At 32.4% G+C, this 13,611-nt stretch overlaps 1 protein-coding gene across 1 annotated transcript; it reads right to left on the reverse strand.

Annotated features, from left to right (window-relative positions):
- Positions 1-10,191: 10,191 nt before the first annotated feature.
- Positions 10,192-12,975, reverse strand: LOC133295452 (D-cysteine desulfhydrase 2, mitochondrial-like). Its single transcript, XM_061494293.1, has 6 exons — positions 12,706-12,975; positions 12,119-12,161; positions 11,664-12,011; positions 10,889-11,353; positions 10,748-10,778; positions 10,192-10,553 (listed from the first exon to the last, which is right to left on the reverse strand). The coding sequence occupies exons 1-6, from the start codon at positions 12,973-12,975 to the stop codon at positions 10,304-10,306; spliced, it is 1,407 nt and encodes a 468-aa protein (XP_061350277.1). The 3' UTR covers positions 10,192-10,303.
- Positions 12,976-13,611: the final 636 nt, after the last annotated feature.

A 13,611-nucleotide genomic window follows, 5' to 3' on the forward strand; every position in this document is an offset into this window, starting at 1 on the left:
AACCAAGGCCAGAACCTCAGATGAGTTAATCAATAAGCACAACACTGGATTCGAAAATCTATCCCCTTTGGGCAGATAGATTCCTAAACCAATGAGCCTCCAATAACTTCATCTACAATCTCAAGAAGAAGTTGCTAGGATGAGTTAATCATTTAGCACAACAGGTTGTCATAACAAGGCTAACATAATAGTACATTCTCCTTTGGGCAGAATCCACAAACCAAGGTATAAACCAAGGTCAGAATCTCAGATGAGTTAATCAATGAGCACAACATTGAGTTCAAAAATCTATCCCCTTTGGACAGATAGATCTCTAGCCCAATGAGCCTCCAATAACTTCATCTACAACCTCAAAGAAAATTTGTTAAATGAGCATACACTGGCTTCAGAGATATGTCCCCTTTGGGCAGACAGATCACCTAGACCAATGTACCTCCATTAACATCATCCCAAACAAATTTACCATTATAACACACAATTATCCCATTTGAGCAGGAAATTGCATAAAATAACCAAAATCATTCCCAAACAAATTTTGTATTTAACCAATTCAAGCGGAAGCATGCATCTTAATAAAAAAAATATTAGAGCAAACATATAAGGTTTATCACTTTTCCAAAAAAGGATATTTATCACAACAGTTTATTTATTTATTTTAAATATATCATAAAATCATATTTAATTATAACACCGCACAAGTAATATTTTATGAAAATTAAGTCACTATTGGCCTCATAAGTGCCTTATGCGCCATAGCCTATGGATGAGCTTCACTCAAACATTCCAAATAGACATTTTTTTCCACAAAGCAAATCAACCACCAGGAAAATAAATTGTATTCATAAATAACCCTCGGCTCTAAACAAAATAGTATTCATCAAAGCTATAATGGATTCATGTTTTTTTATTCATGTTAAATGTGATGTAACTCATGTGACTAACAAATAACTTTTATTTTAAACTATTCATTCCAAATAGTTTCAAACTAAATACAAAAACAACAATGGTAATATATTTACTTCTATCCAAACATTTTCATTAATCCACAATCGCAAACATAAAAATATATCTCTAAAGCTTTCAATCAAATCCAACAAAGATGTTCTAAATCCATAAAAAAATGCTATCTATTATGGATTTAAATTTCAAAACAAAGAGCTTCTTCTGAATTAACCATGTCAATTTTTTTTTTTATATATATATCTTGTTCCAAGATTCAATATTAAAAAACAAAAATATTGGACGAATACAATTGACTTCAAATCAACTACATAATTAAATCACTTTCATCACCACTGTATAACAATTTTTATTTTTCTTTCTGATGACAATAGTTGGTTCGAAGCCAATTGTTGGGCAAGTGTTACATCGTTGCTTTCTATAGTGTTGGCACAGTGAACAAGTTAACTGTTCCATGCAATTGGCGTAGCCGAAGCTACCTAAGGCCTTAGATGTGACAACCAGGGGAATGGAAGCCCACGCCCTTGAGTTTGATCTCGCAGAAACAAGGGGAACTTGATGGTGCTATTTATTTTTACAAAGTAACAAAATTAGGTTTTGATTTCTTTAAGGGAAAAAAAATTCAATTAGAAAGCCATATATTCAAAAAATAAAAGGAGGTAATGGATTCAATCCCAAAATTGCAATCATGCCAATATATTAAATGGTTGGGTCCTAATTCATATAATCTAGGCTTTGATAACAAATGTAAGAAATTCCAAAATATCACTATATGAAATTAGAACACCAAACGATTTAGGCTTATTTGTTGAAGACATGATTCTTGATTTCTTAAAGGCTTTTTGTTTCTTCTAATGCTCTTTCCATTGAAAAGACCAGGATCTTCTTCTGCAATTCACAACACTCCCTAATCACAACCGTCGAGGGGGCGAATTGTGAAGTAACGATTTTCCAACACATTGTGAATGCAGAGGGGACCTAGTCAACTTATTAACCTTAGTCCCCTTCCCATCATAGGCCTATGAATTAGGCCTACACTACACTGTTACTTACACTAATCAGTTTACAGATATCCAAACTCAAATCAAAAGGATCACTAATTAATTGAGCTTTATATTGCACCCCTATATGGATCATGACTTAACCCGTTTTTATTAAAACAAGAAAAATTACAATTGATTGAAGCCCACAATAATTATAAAAATTTCTAACACTTTTCCCTTTTATCAATTTTCTCGCAATTATTTTTTCACATTATTTAAGTTTTAATATTAAAAATCCACACGATGTTAAGATTTAATATATGAAATCAATGTCAGATTATATGAAGAAAAGAGAAAAAAATAATAATATATGACTTATATATATATATATATATATAGAAAATAAAATTATCTCTTATAATATAAGAAACATTTTTTTTTGTAATACATAATATAAGAAACATTAATCTTGAATATATTTACTACAATTTACAATACAAATAATTAATATATGAAATAGATATCTACCATCATTTTGTTTTGTTTTTTAGTTGTGCACGTGTGAACAATAAAAAAAAAATAATCTTTCCTTCATAGCCGAGATTTCAAGGGGAAGTATGCATAAATGTCAAGAGTTGAGAGGGAATTCTAACCTCATTATAGTAATCCTAATTACTTACACGTGGATACACTACACACATGTCATTTTATATTAGTATTATGTTCACCGGTTGATTCTGTTGATGATTTTACAAAAATTTATACATATCTGCTCTGTTCTGACCAATATACAGATGTAAGAGGTAAATGATGTCTGCTTAGCATTTTTCAAAAGCTTAAGCTTAAGCTTAATAAATAAACAATGGAAAGGCCCATCTTTGGTGAGGGTAATAATCAATATTTTATTATGGCACTGTTAGGAGGTACTACCACGATTATCGAGTTGAAGTAGGGGTGTAAATGCATTGGCAAGGGTTAGATTTTTTTATATTTTTTTTATGCTTCCAATAAAAATAAAAAAAATTATTTTTTATTTTTAGATAAGTAGGGTTAGATTTTGATATGAATAGATCATATTTATATAAAATATTTTGAGTCTGGCTTAAGCTAAATTATAGGATTGGACTAACTTATTATAGTTTAAAATCAAAATATTTGCCTTAAACTTATTAGACTATTTAAGCATACGAACCCTTCAAATAGGTGGCAAAGCGGGTAACACACATGCACCGCCTCCAGGAACAGTGATCAAAATGTTATTTTTCATCAAATTTTTTATCTAAATATCACGCGAACAAGTGTTATTTCTCAATATGCCACGTGGACAAGTTTGTTGGGCACTGTAGCGAATTCTGTTGCTGACGTGTCACGTTTTTAGTGGACACCGAGTTCGTTACACGGGGTAGCAAACTTGGTTGCAATACATATTCCAACCAAGTTCGCTACCCAATGTAGCGAACTTGGTACTTTTTTTTTTTACTTGGTACTTGTTATCCAATAGAAACGTGACACATCAGCAAATAGAGATCGCTACGGTGCCCAGCGAACTTGCCCACGTGGCATATTAGAAAATAACACTGTTCGCGTGGCATTTAAGTAAAAAATTTGATGAAAAATGGCATTTTGGTTGGTGTTCCCCGTCTCCAAACTGCCTATATATTAAAGATATGAAAAATTTTAGATACAAGAATGTATCAAATGAAGACCAAAGATGTGTAATAAAGTCATTGATTATTATTACATTTTTTTTTGACTATATAGCAACTTGTCCCAAGACGGATTGAGATATGTGGCGGATTAAATGAGCTAACCCGATAAGTTGAACTCATTTTGCTAACTCTATTTGCTTATAAAGAATTAGAAAAAATAAAATAAAACATTGTTGAAGGTTCATTTTTTATCTATGATATGCGACTTTTGAATGTTGATGGTGATATCAATGGAGGAGTAAGAAAATTTTGTGAACTGAGGCTATGAAAGCAAAATTCACATTAAGATAAGGCGTCATGATAGTGGGTTGGTACATAGTCAGAATTGAAGAATTCTTCAAGTTTTCTTCATATATGAAAAATAATAAGAATGAAGGGGATGAACTTAAATTATACTATCTTTTGTTTAAGTCTATTTGATGAAATTGAGTAGCGCAAGCACCCCTCATCCGTGGCGGACTTACTTTGGTTCCTCTGTCTGCACGTGTAGACATGAACTTTCAAGTATTTATTTATTTATTTTTTACAAAAGGGACAATTAGGTAAGAGTAAAACTTCTTTTGGGTCGTTAACAAAAAAATACGGTCTCCATATTCATTCCTTACAAAAAAAAAATAGTTTCAAGATCCTTAAAAAATTTAAAGTGGACCCATTTAGTTGAAGTGGTCCCTCACAAATTCAAAAAAAGACCCACATTAGTCCCTCAAAAGGACTAAAATAGATCCACTTTGAATTTTATAAGGACCACGATACTAATTTTTTTTATTATGGACTAAAGTGGAGACGGTATTTTTTGTTAGGGATCCAAAATAGGCTTTACTCATTAGGTAAAGGTGAAATAAAGATGAAAAAAAATTCCTTCTCCAGTTCTCGTACTTCTCCTCGCATCATCGACCGGCCATGTTTTTTGGGGTTTGCTTTCAGCTTATGTGCCTTATTCTAGCTTAAAAAAAGAGGATTGATGTCAGGTTTGACATTCTCAAATGAGTTAATCTCTAGATATGAGGGCTTTCACTATGATTTTGCTTGCCTTCTGTACAAGTAATGTTGACTTTTTTATTCACCATTATAAATAAAACGATGATGTATGGATGTACACGAGTATATTATCATATTTGTTTTCGAGAATTAGTAAGATTTTTTTGGGGGAAGGGGAGGGCTAAATGATTGGTCAAACTAATATCTGCAGCTTATTATGGAAGCAACTAGATTATGAGTTGGTTCATAACCTTATATTTAAAGGTTGATTTAAACTTTCTTTGCAAATTTTTTTTTTCGGGAGCAACAAATCCCCAACACTAAATGTGCAGAAAATAAACAAATTTTTTTAGGTCTGCCACTGCCCCCGATATATACATATCATCTTTGTTGACATTTGAGGATTTTAAACCTTTGCTATATTTTATTTTTATAATTATATCTTAGTTTTTTTAATTATCATTACATTTTTTTAAAGAAAAACTCAATGATACGATGAGAATTAAATTAATATTGATCGTATTATTCCTTTTAGTTAAGTTTAATAAGGGGAAAAATTACTCTTATGCTATATGTGGTAACTTTCTCTACACACCTTTCGATAACTGTGCTACATTTTTTTTTTCCAGATGGTGGAGCCTACAAATTTATCTCTATGACATGTAATAACTTATCTTCTTTAACATGATATTAATAAAATCCTTTAATCAATTATCACCAAACACGTGGATTAATTGAATAACTTGTTTAAACTTAGGGTTTTATAAGAGTTATGTTGTAGGAAAAAAGATTGTGTAATGTTATAGAGATTCGTTTTGCGTGCCTTAATTTTTTATTTATTTTTTTGTTTTAAAAAGTGTGGGCCCCACATAATATTGTGAGGATAGGAAAATTTGTTGTGTTATGTTAAAGGATAAAACGAAAACCCTTAAACTTAATAGGATAGTTTTGCTACCCAACTCGAATTGATATAGTAATACATGATTTACATCCATTGGTATTTGAACGCCGACTCAACTCGTGATCACATACTAATCTCGTTTCTGGGACAGGAACATTTAAAAAACGAGCAAGGTACGTAATATTGATACTTATTTGCTTTTTTGATTTTGGGTAATTTGTTCCCCATTTGCTTTACAAATATACCATAAGCACGGGTCACCACTACTTCTCCTTATTTTCTGCTTGCCACTGAATAAAACCCGTTTCATGTGGCCACGAAAAGTAAGTGAAAGCGATGTTTCCTTTGTTCTTTACCACCCTTTTTAAGAAGGGACTACGATTTCAAGCACATTCTGATTTGTTTGGCGATTCATTTCATCATCGATCAATCAACCTCTTTCTTGTTTGTTGCTTGTCTCTCCATCTTTTTTTTCTTTTTTCTTTTTGTCATGTGTGTCAACTACAGTTAGCCAAAATGTGGCTATCAGTCTTTAGTTGTTAATTAACTTGTCACGTTAACTATATCCTGTATTCCAATTTAGTTATTAACCTATTATGCTTAAAGCACGGTTTCCTTTCCATATTACGTACTATGACATACCTTGCCACTTCCAAGCATGCATTGTTAACGCATAAGGCACCTAAGCGTAAAGATTTTGTACGCACCTAACCCAATATATGAACAACAATATATACTTGACCAAATTGTGTTACAATGACTAGTTTTTTTATATAGAAGTAATGTCATATATAAGGAGAAATGACAAGGAATACACCATATGCAAGCAAGATTTAATTCGGGTCCCTTTGGTGACAATGTAAAAAAGACAGTATGATGGAAAGCACTTGCATACATGATACAATAGTAGATTTATCCATAAAGGGCGTTTGGTTGAGGAGAAATTTTATGAATAATAGGGAAATATTATAGATAGGCAAATGGTTGAAGGATTATGTTAGGTAGGAAAATGTAAAAAAAGTTGTTTGGTTGGAAATAATTTAGACGGGAAAATTTGTTAACTTTTAGAAAGTCTATGTTTGGGTGTAGATAAAATATAGATAGGAAAAAAAGTCACAATTACGTAAATAACCCTATTTCCTACAAAATTGTGAATCACGCGTGGGACCCTTCTTGTATGAAATAGACGATAAAGTAATAATTTTGCTGATTACACATAAAGTGATTTTGATAGCTAATGAACAATACCATATATCACGTGGGAAAAGGATAGCTAGCTATTGTATGAGATAGACATCAAAACACAACTTCCCAGCAATCACATTTACATAGCCAAATTCAGAAATCCCTCCCTCCCAAACATGGTGATCTTAGAAACCCACATATCACTTGCGTATCAAACTCATCAAAATCCCTAAACCAAACACCCCCTAAGTATCATGGGATTAATGTTTTTCCTGCGCACACATGATAATATGTAGGGTCTTATGAGAAAAAAAAAGAACTTCATTCACTTTCACGTGCACAGAGGAAATAAAATTATTTCCTATTTCCAAAAGAAAAATTAAAGAAACATTAAGTCCATCTATTATTTCCTCTTTCCCAAATCAAATATTAGCGGAAGATATTACACTTATATAAAAAAAAAAATAGCTTAAGAAAAAATTACAAATTTCTTGAGCCATGTCTCTTCATTAGGGGTGGCAAAACAAGTAATGATCCGCAACCCGACACACCTAAATGCATGTTGTGTTTGACCCGCGAGTTGAAATAGGTTGTGTACGAGTTTGAGTTTTTTTACACGATTTAGTGTTGTATCGTATCACGGGTTAATCTATGTGACTCGAGTGTCAACCCGTATTGAAGATATTTTTGATAATTCATATTATAAATTCTATTTGTGTTATGTCGTGTCAATCCGTAAATATACGTATCAATTTCATATTTTTTTGGTATTTTTTTTTTTTTTTTTTAAAAATTATCAATTTTTTTTGTATCGTATCTTGTTGATCCACGATCCACAGCGAGTCGTGTCCAGGTTCGAGTTTTTGATCCATCAACAAATACTTATCATGTATAGGTTGAGCAATTTCGTATTCGTGTCAAATACATATCATGTCGTATTGTATCGACCCGTTTTACCACCCCAACCCATTGTTAGCAGAACTTTTTTTTGCTTAGGAATTATAATATTTAATTGAATGGACAAAAGAGAGAGTGCCAGAACAGGCACTAAAGCACAAGGCACACGAAGACAAGAAATTAGGAATTAATTAATTAGAGACCAAAGGAAGTGGGATTGAGAGCAGTGCAAGCAACCATCTTTGTTTGCTCCCTCGACCCTGTTATCAGCAATGTTTGCCCCTGCATGCACTGACTGCTCTAGGTATGGCTATAACTTTTTTCAACTAAAAATTAAAAAGGGTGAGAATGAGACAGTGGTTTATTCCACCGATTTCAATTTTAATTAACTATTTCATGTTTGGATTATAACTTACACAAATTAAATTTCATACACAAGTAAAATATTTGATAAAATCATAATAAAATTGTGTTTGAGAGTAATTTTAAGTATCAAATTATATTTTGAACCGAAGTGAAAAAGATTACTTTTTCTGTAAAGTCAAATTATAAGTCACCATCTAATAATCCAAAGATATGATACAAATAATAAACTATAAACTAATTGATTTAAAAAGTCTCGAGTCTCAATGATCCTTGGGGAGTGCTCGCGTGGCGCGGGACCACGGACCGAAACCAAAACATGACCATGTCTGTCGGGTCACTGTGGCGAATCGTTTCGCAATCTTCACGTACGTGTTGACAAAAGTATAGATTTTTCATTTTTAATTCCTCAGCAATCTTTCAAGTGGGAAACTATAATTAAATAGCTCTTGCATTCTTTCTGTCTGTCTGCTGTTTTTATCGTTAAACTATTCATATGATAGAATTGAAAAACAAAAAAAAAAAGTATAAGAAAGCAACCGCTTTAACTATAGAAATAATATTAAATGGATTTTTTTTATGAGCAAGTATAATTAAATAATCTGATCTCGAACTTTTATATGTAGTTCATTTGACCGCGAGCTGACTTCATATAATTTTTAATTTATGGGAAAAATTCGTGTCATTTTAAAGGATGTAAAGTTGTGTCATTTTAAAGAAAGTAAAGTTGTGTCATTTTAAGTAAGAAAAGAGATAGATAAAGTTGAAGAGAAAGTGAACAAAAAAAATAAAATTATGGATCTCACTTCTTTGTGAGAGTAAATGGATATAAATTATGTCATTTAAAATAACAAACACTTTTCTCATAATTTATATACAAGAACACACCCCATAACACTTTTTTAAATGAAAAAATATATAAAATTAAAGTTTTTTTAATATAATATTTAAACTTTATATATCAAGCTTGGCAGAGCTTGAAATAGGCATAATTTGATTTAGGAGAGTATTTTCTATACTCTCTAGGAGAGTATAGAAAATATGTACTCACTTTGACCTTCTATCCATCTCTTTAACCGTAAAAATATGTACTTGCAACTCTCTAGGAGAGTATTTTCTATACTACCGTTCTACTGAGTGTTGGGTATGACGGTAGTTCAAAATCAAATTATAAATGATGTATTTATAGAAAATATATAATTATAATATCTTTTCTTCTTCAAAAGACATGTTAACTGATGTGGAACACTCCTATAGATGGGTTCATAAAAATCGTAGTGTAGATTTTTTCCTAATCTAGATACTCTAGTTTTAAGGTTATTCTACCCATTTGGTTTGGGCTTCAGGTTATTTTTCTTGCTTCATTGGGCCTTCGGTCCCTTTTTGTTATTAAGAAAATTTGATAATATGGGAAGCTAGCTTAAATTTTGGTGTATTATACATCTAACATTATTTTGGTATCTATAACTCTAAAAGATCTACTGCATTATAAAATGATCCCTTATCAATTATCACCAACCTATGAGGATTACCATTCTAGACCCAAAATAACACGTTTCTTATTTTCCCAGACTTTCCATTCACAAAGGCAAGTAGCAAATGACGTCTTTGCTAGTTAGATTAGGTCCAGCTTCAATAAATTAACTTCCATTAGATTATATTCTTCAAGCAGTTCATGTTATTGGTTCTTTAGACCAAAACGGCATATGTTGTTGTCCTACACCAACTTATCTTCATGTCCAAAATCAATGTGACCAGATAATGAAGCAGGGCTAGTAACATAAATAAATAAGTGATAGGTTAGCTTTAAGTTAAAACTTCTTGTTTTCCAAATACACAGATTTATTTTTTTAATCTGAGGAGATTATAGGATATCAGGTTGTCATCTAAAGCTCCCATTGAATCATATGACTATAACAGATGGATGCTGGAACCACAAAGCTACAGAAAAATCAAGTACACAGTCTACAGTTTGGAACAAGTGCAAATATTCATCATAATGTTCCCAGTTATGAAGTTACTAGTTACCAATAAACCCCATTATTGAATGATACATAGTTTATTTCCTGCCAAATATAAATGAAAAAAACACTTTAGAACAACTTTTCACCCTATCAGTTGTCAACTACTACGAAATTCATCATCACTCATCAATCCTAAGTCAAGAGAAGTTCACTTTCTTCCAAATGGACCAATATAAGTCAAGTCAGGCTGAAGCTCTGGACAATAGGAATAGAAACTCTCTCGCTGCATTTCTATAGTAACAAGACAGGCATCTGGAAATTATGCATGGGACAAACATAAAGCCTCTCAACCTGTCATCTAAACTAAAACATCTCTTTTAGTCCTTTTTTGAGGTTGCCAAAATAGTTTTTGTACCTCTGTGCTAACCCAAACATGCCCAGCGTGCCTCCGGTGTGAAGCATCACCACTTCTGATCCTCCTTCAGCTTCTTTGCCAGAGAGAAGCATTGTTGTTTCCCAAGCAGCCAATGTGTACACGGGATACACCAGAATTCCAGTTTGTTGGGCAATTTTCTGACATGCTTCCACTTCCCCTTCCAAAACATTACCAAATCTAGAATTTGCAAATATGTGATTGAGAGGGACCAGAACATGAGTCAGAGATACATACTATAAATAGTGATTCATATAGTTCCTTACAACAACTGCTTTTTCTCTTTGATATAAAGATAGATAGGCTTGACTCCTGTTAAGTGGCTATTAACATCTTTATACCAAGGTAAAAAAAGAAAAACTATAACATCTTACTTTCTAGGATGGCCACGTTCCACCCAATGCACTGTTAAACTTAGAGAAATTGGGATAATTGAAAATTAACAGTTGCAGAATTACAAGAAATAAAAGGCTGAAAAGAACATGGTGACAACAATGAATAAAGAGGAAAAAGACGTCCAACTTTAGGCCCCTTCGCGATCACCTTCCCTAAGTGTTGATCCTGCACATGACAACCAGACTTTGAGAATTCAACTTTGCAATCACTGTCAACTAAATGACCAACTGAAATAAGGTTACTGGTGAGATCAGGGGAAACATAAACATTGGTAAGAGATGAAGAAATATCACCAATTGCTGTGATAGGTAAATTGTTTCCATCCGCAGTGTGTATTTGTAAATTACCAGAGTAATTTGTAACATTGGTAAGAGAAGCAACATTGTTGGTCATATGATTGGATGCGCCAGAGTCAAAGTACCAAGGAGAGCTGGATAAAGAAACTTTACCTGAAAGACCCAAAGCAGAAAATGCAGAAACAATCATTTGTTGAACCATTTCAGGGGTTAAAGTTGGCACAGAAACAGGCGGATTCTGATCCACAGAAACAAGAGTAGTAGAAGAGCCAACAGTGGCAGTGAAGGCTGTTGCAAATGATGTGTAAATAAGATGCTTGATTCTTTGTGATAATACTAGAATCCAAATCTTACCGTGTATTAAGGTTTTACTACATGTTCATGAAAATCAAGAAATATATGTACACCTGAAAAAACAATTTTTTTTTTCTAATAAAACACAAATGATTTTTATCTAGGAAAATATACCTAAGCAAGACTCCTGATTGCTCAAGCCCAATTCTATCTAAATTTTTACCAAGTTAAAAGAAGATGTTCCTGAAGATATCATTGTTGTTTTTCTTTCAAAAAAAAAAACAAAACTCTACCTTCTCATTACCTAGTAGAGCAACAGAATCACCTGCACCTTCATTGACAATTAAAATTTTTCTTAGATGGTTTCCCTCACTTCCACTTTCATCCATTTGCACAAAATTTGGAGAAGTAGACAATTCAGTAGTTGAAGAAGCTTGAATGATATCATTGAACCATAGGACAGAACCATTGTTATCAGCCACCGAGTTAGCATAGCACTTTAGCATGTCTTCCCTGTTGGCATAAATAGTTCTTGGAACATATGTGACATTTCCATATATTGTAGACATCAAGTTATAGCCAGTCAAGATTTCAGGCTGCTCTCCTCTTAGAAGCAAATGTGACACAATTCCTTTTTCAGCACACACAACAGCTGCAAAATATGCAAATCATGATTTGGAAAGAAATAGCCCTACCAAAAGTATAATTCACTTCTGAAAACTCAGCACAATTTTAACCATAACCAAGAAAGTTACCTACCAATAGCAGCTGTGTGAGCACTCTGACAACCTCCGCATGTAACCTAGAAAATGTCCCATTGAATGTTATTTGATCTTGGAAATCCTAAAATTATAAACAGTGTGTGGTAAAAAAAAAAACAGTAGGAGTACAATAATTAGGAAAAACTCAAGGAGACTATTAGTGAATACCCTATATGGCTGCAGGAAACAACAATCTAATATAGATGCAGATAAGCAACCACCATCCACATATACTACCTTTTCCATTGCTTTACACTTTAAGCTGTAACATACATAAGTATATACTATACACTAACATGAACATCTAATAACAGTATAGCCTTAACTATTTATAAATAATAAAAATGACTATAAGAAAGAAAAAGTTTAAAACTCAGGGTCTAAGACAAATACTATATCCTAAAAGAACCCTGATTTTATTAATGACCCCTTTGACTGATAATGAACTTAATGCTCAAGATAAATTTTGGGGCCAGACAAATGTTATCAGTTGAGAGAATCTAGTTTACAGAAGCCAATAAAATGAGCTACCAAAGAATGGTTGTCAAAGAATGATTCAAGAAAAAAACTAATGGAAAATTTTACCACATCGGTCACTGAATAATCTTCAATGAGAGGAAGTAGTGCATCCAGTTTTCTTGCTTTATTGCCATTAACTAGTGGGTGCAACAAATCATCCCGCAAGATATAGAAGCTATTCCTTTGTTTATTCATCTCCAACAAGAAGCCATCACCATAAGCTGGATGCGTGTTCAATAGGAAATTAGAACCATGCGATCCATGTGTATGAATAACTTGGTGAATTTTTGTTTCAGGGCTCAGCAATGTCCATCTTCTGTTGAGTAGCTTTTCCATAAACTCCTTACTTGTGAGTTTTGATTTTGAAATGACCTACCAATGGGGAACAGATTAAACATAATTCTAGCCTCTGCCATCATTCTTGTAAGATATCAAAGACTTAGGAAACAAATTAAAAAGCAAATTCAAATTAAGTGAAAGATAGATGCATGAAACAAAAATCTATAAAATTAACATTGTTCATATTTTCTTTACAAATTCTTATCTGCAGTCTAATAAAAGAAACAAAAATCTCTTTCAATACTTCTTTAATACATAATGTTATGAAAAGGGTACAATGCAAAAGGTTCAAAGGTAAATGTCTAATAAAAATAAGAGTAATATAACTTTTTTGTTAATGCGGATAACAATTTTCTGCCATACATCGAGAAATGTGTATTTTTTTTTTTTTTAAAAAAATAGTAAGCTCCACCTCTGAGTATGTCTTATGGGGGTGTTCCGTAGAGGAGAAATTTTTTTTTATCCGAGAATCTCGATTTTCAGACATATGATTTTTACATTCAGTTTACAATAATATCCGAAAATTAAAAATTTAAAAAAATTCAGTTTTTCAAAAATCCTAAATAATATTGCGTATCAAACGTCCGTTTAGAGAAAAGCAAATTTATCTCCAATAAAATAAAATAAAGTTAA

The sequence above is a fragment of the Gastrolobium bilobum genome, unplaced genomic scaffold (genome assembly GCF_033153095.1).
Source record: "Gastrolobium bilobum isolate Gb01-03AN ecotype WA unplaced genomic scaffold, APGP_CSIRO_Gbil_v1 utg1220, whole genome shotgun sequence".
NCBI lineage: Eukaryota > Viridiplantae > Streptophyta > Magnoliopsida > Fabales > Fabaceae > Gastrolobium > Gastrolobium bilobum.

Excerpts from the sequence above, each read along its gene's own strand:
- LOC133295452 (XM_061494293.1), bottom strand. The coding sequence starts at position 12,975 with ATGGAAAAGCTACTCAACAGAAGATGGACATTGCTGAGCCCTGAAACA. Across the intron at positions 10,779-10,888 it reads GAAGGGGCCTAAAGTTGGAC|TGCATTGGGTGGAACGTGGC; the intron begins GTCTTTTTCCTC and ends TAAGTTTAACAG. Across the intron at positions 10,554-10,747 it reads GAACGTGGCCATCCTAGAAA|ATTTGGTAATGTTTTGGAAG; the intron begins GTAAGATGTTAT and ends TGCAAATTCTAG.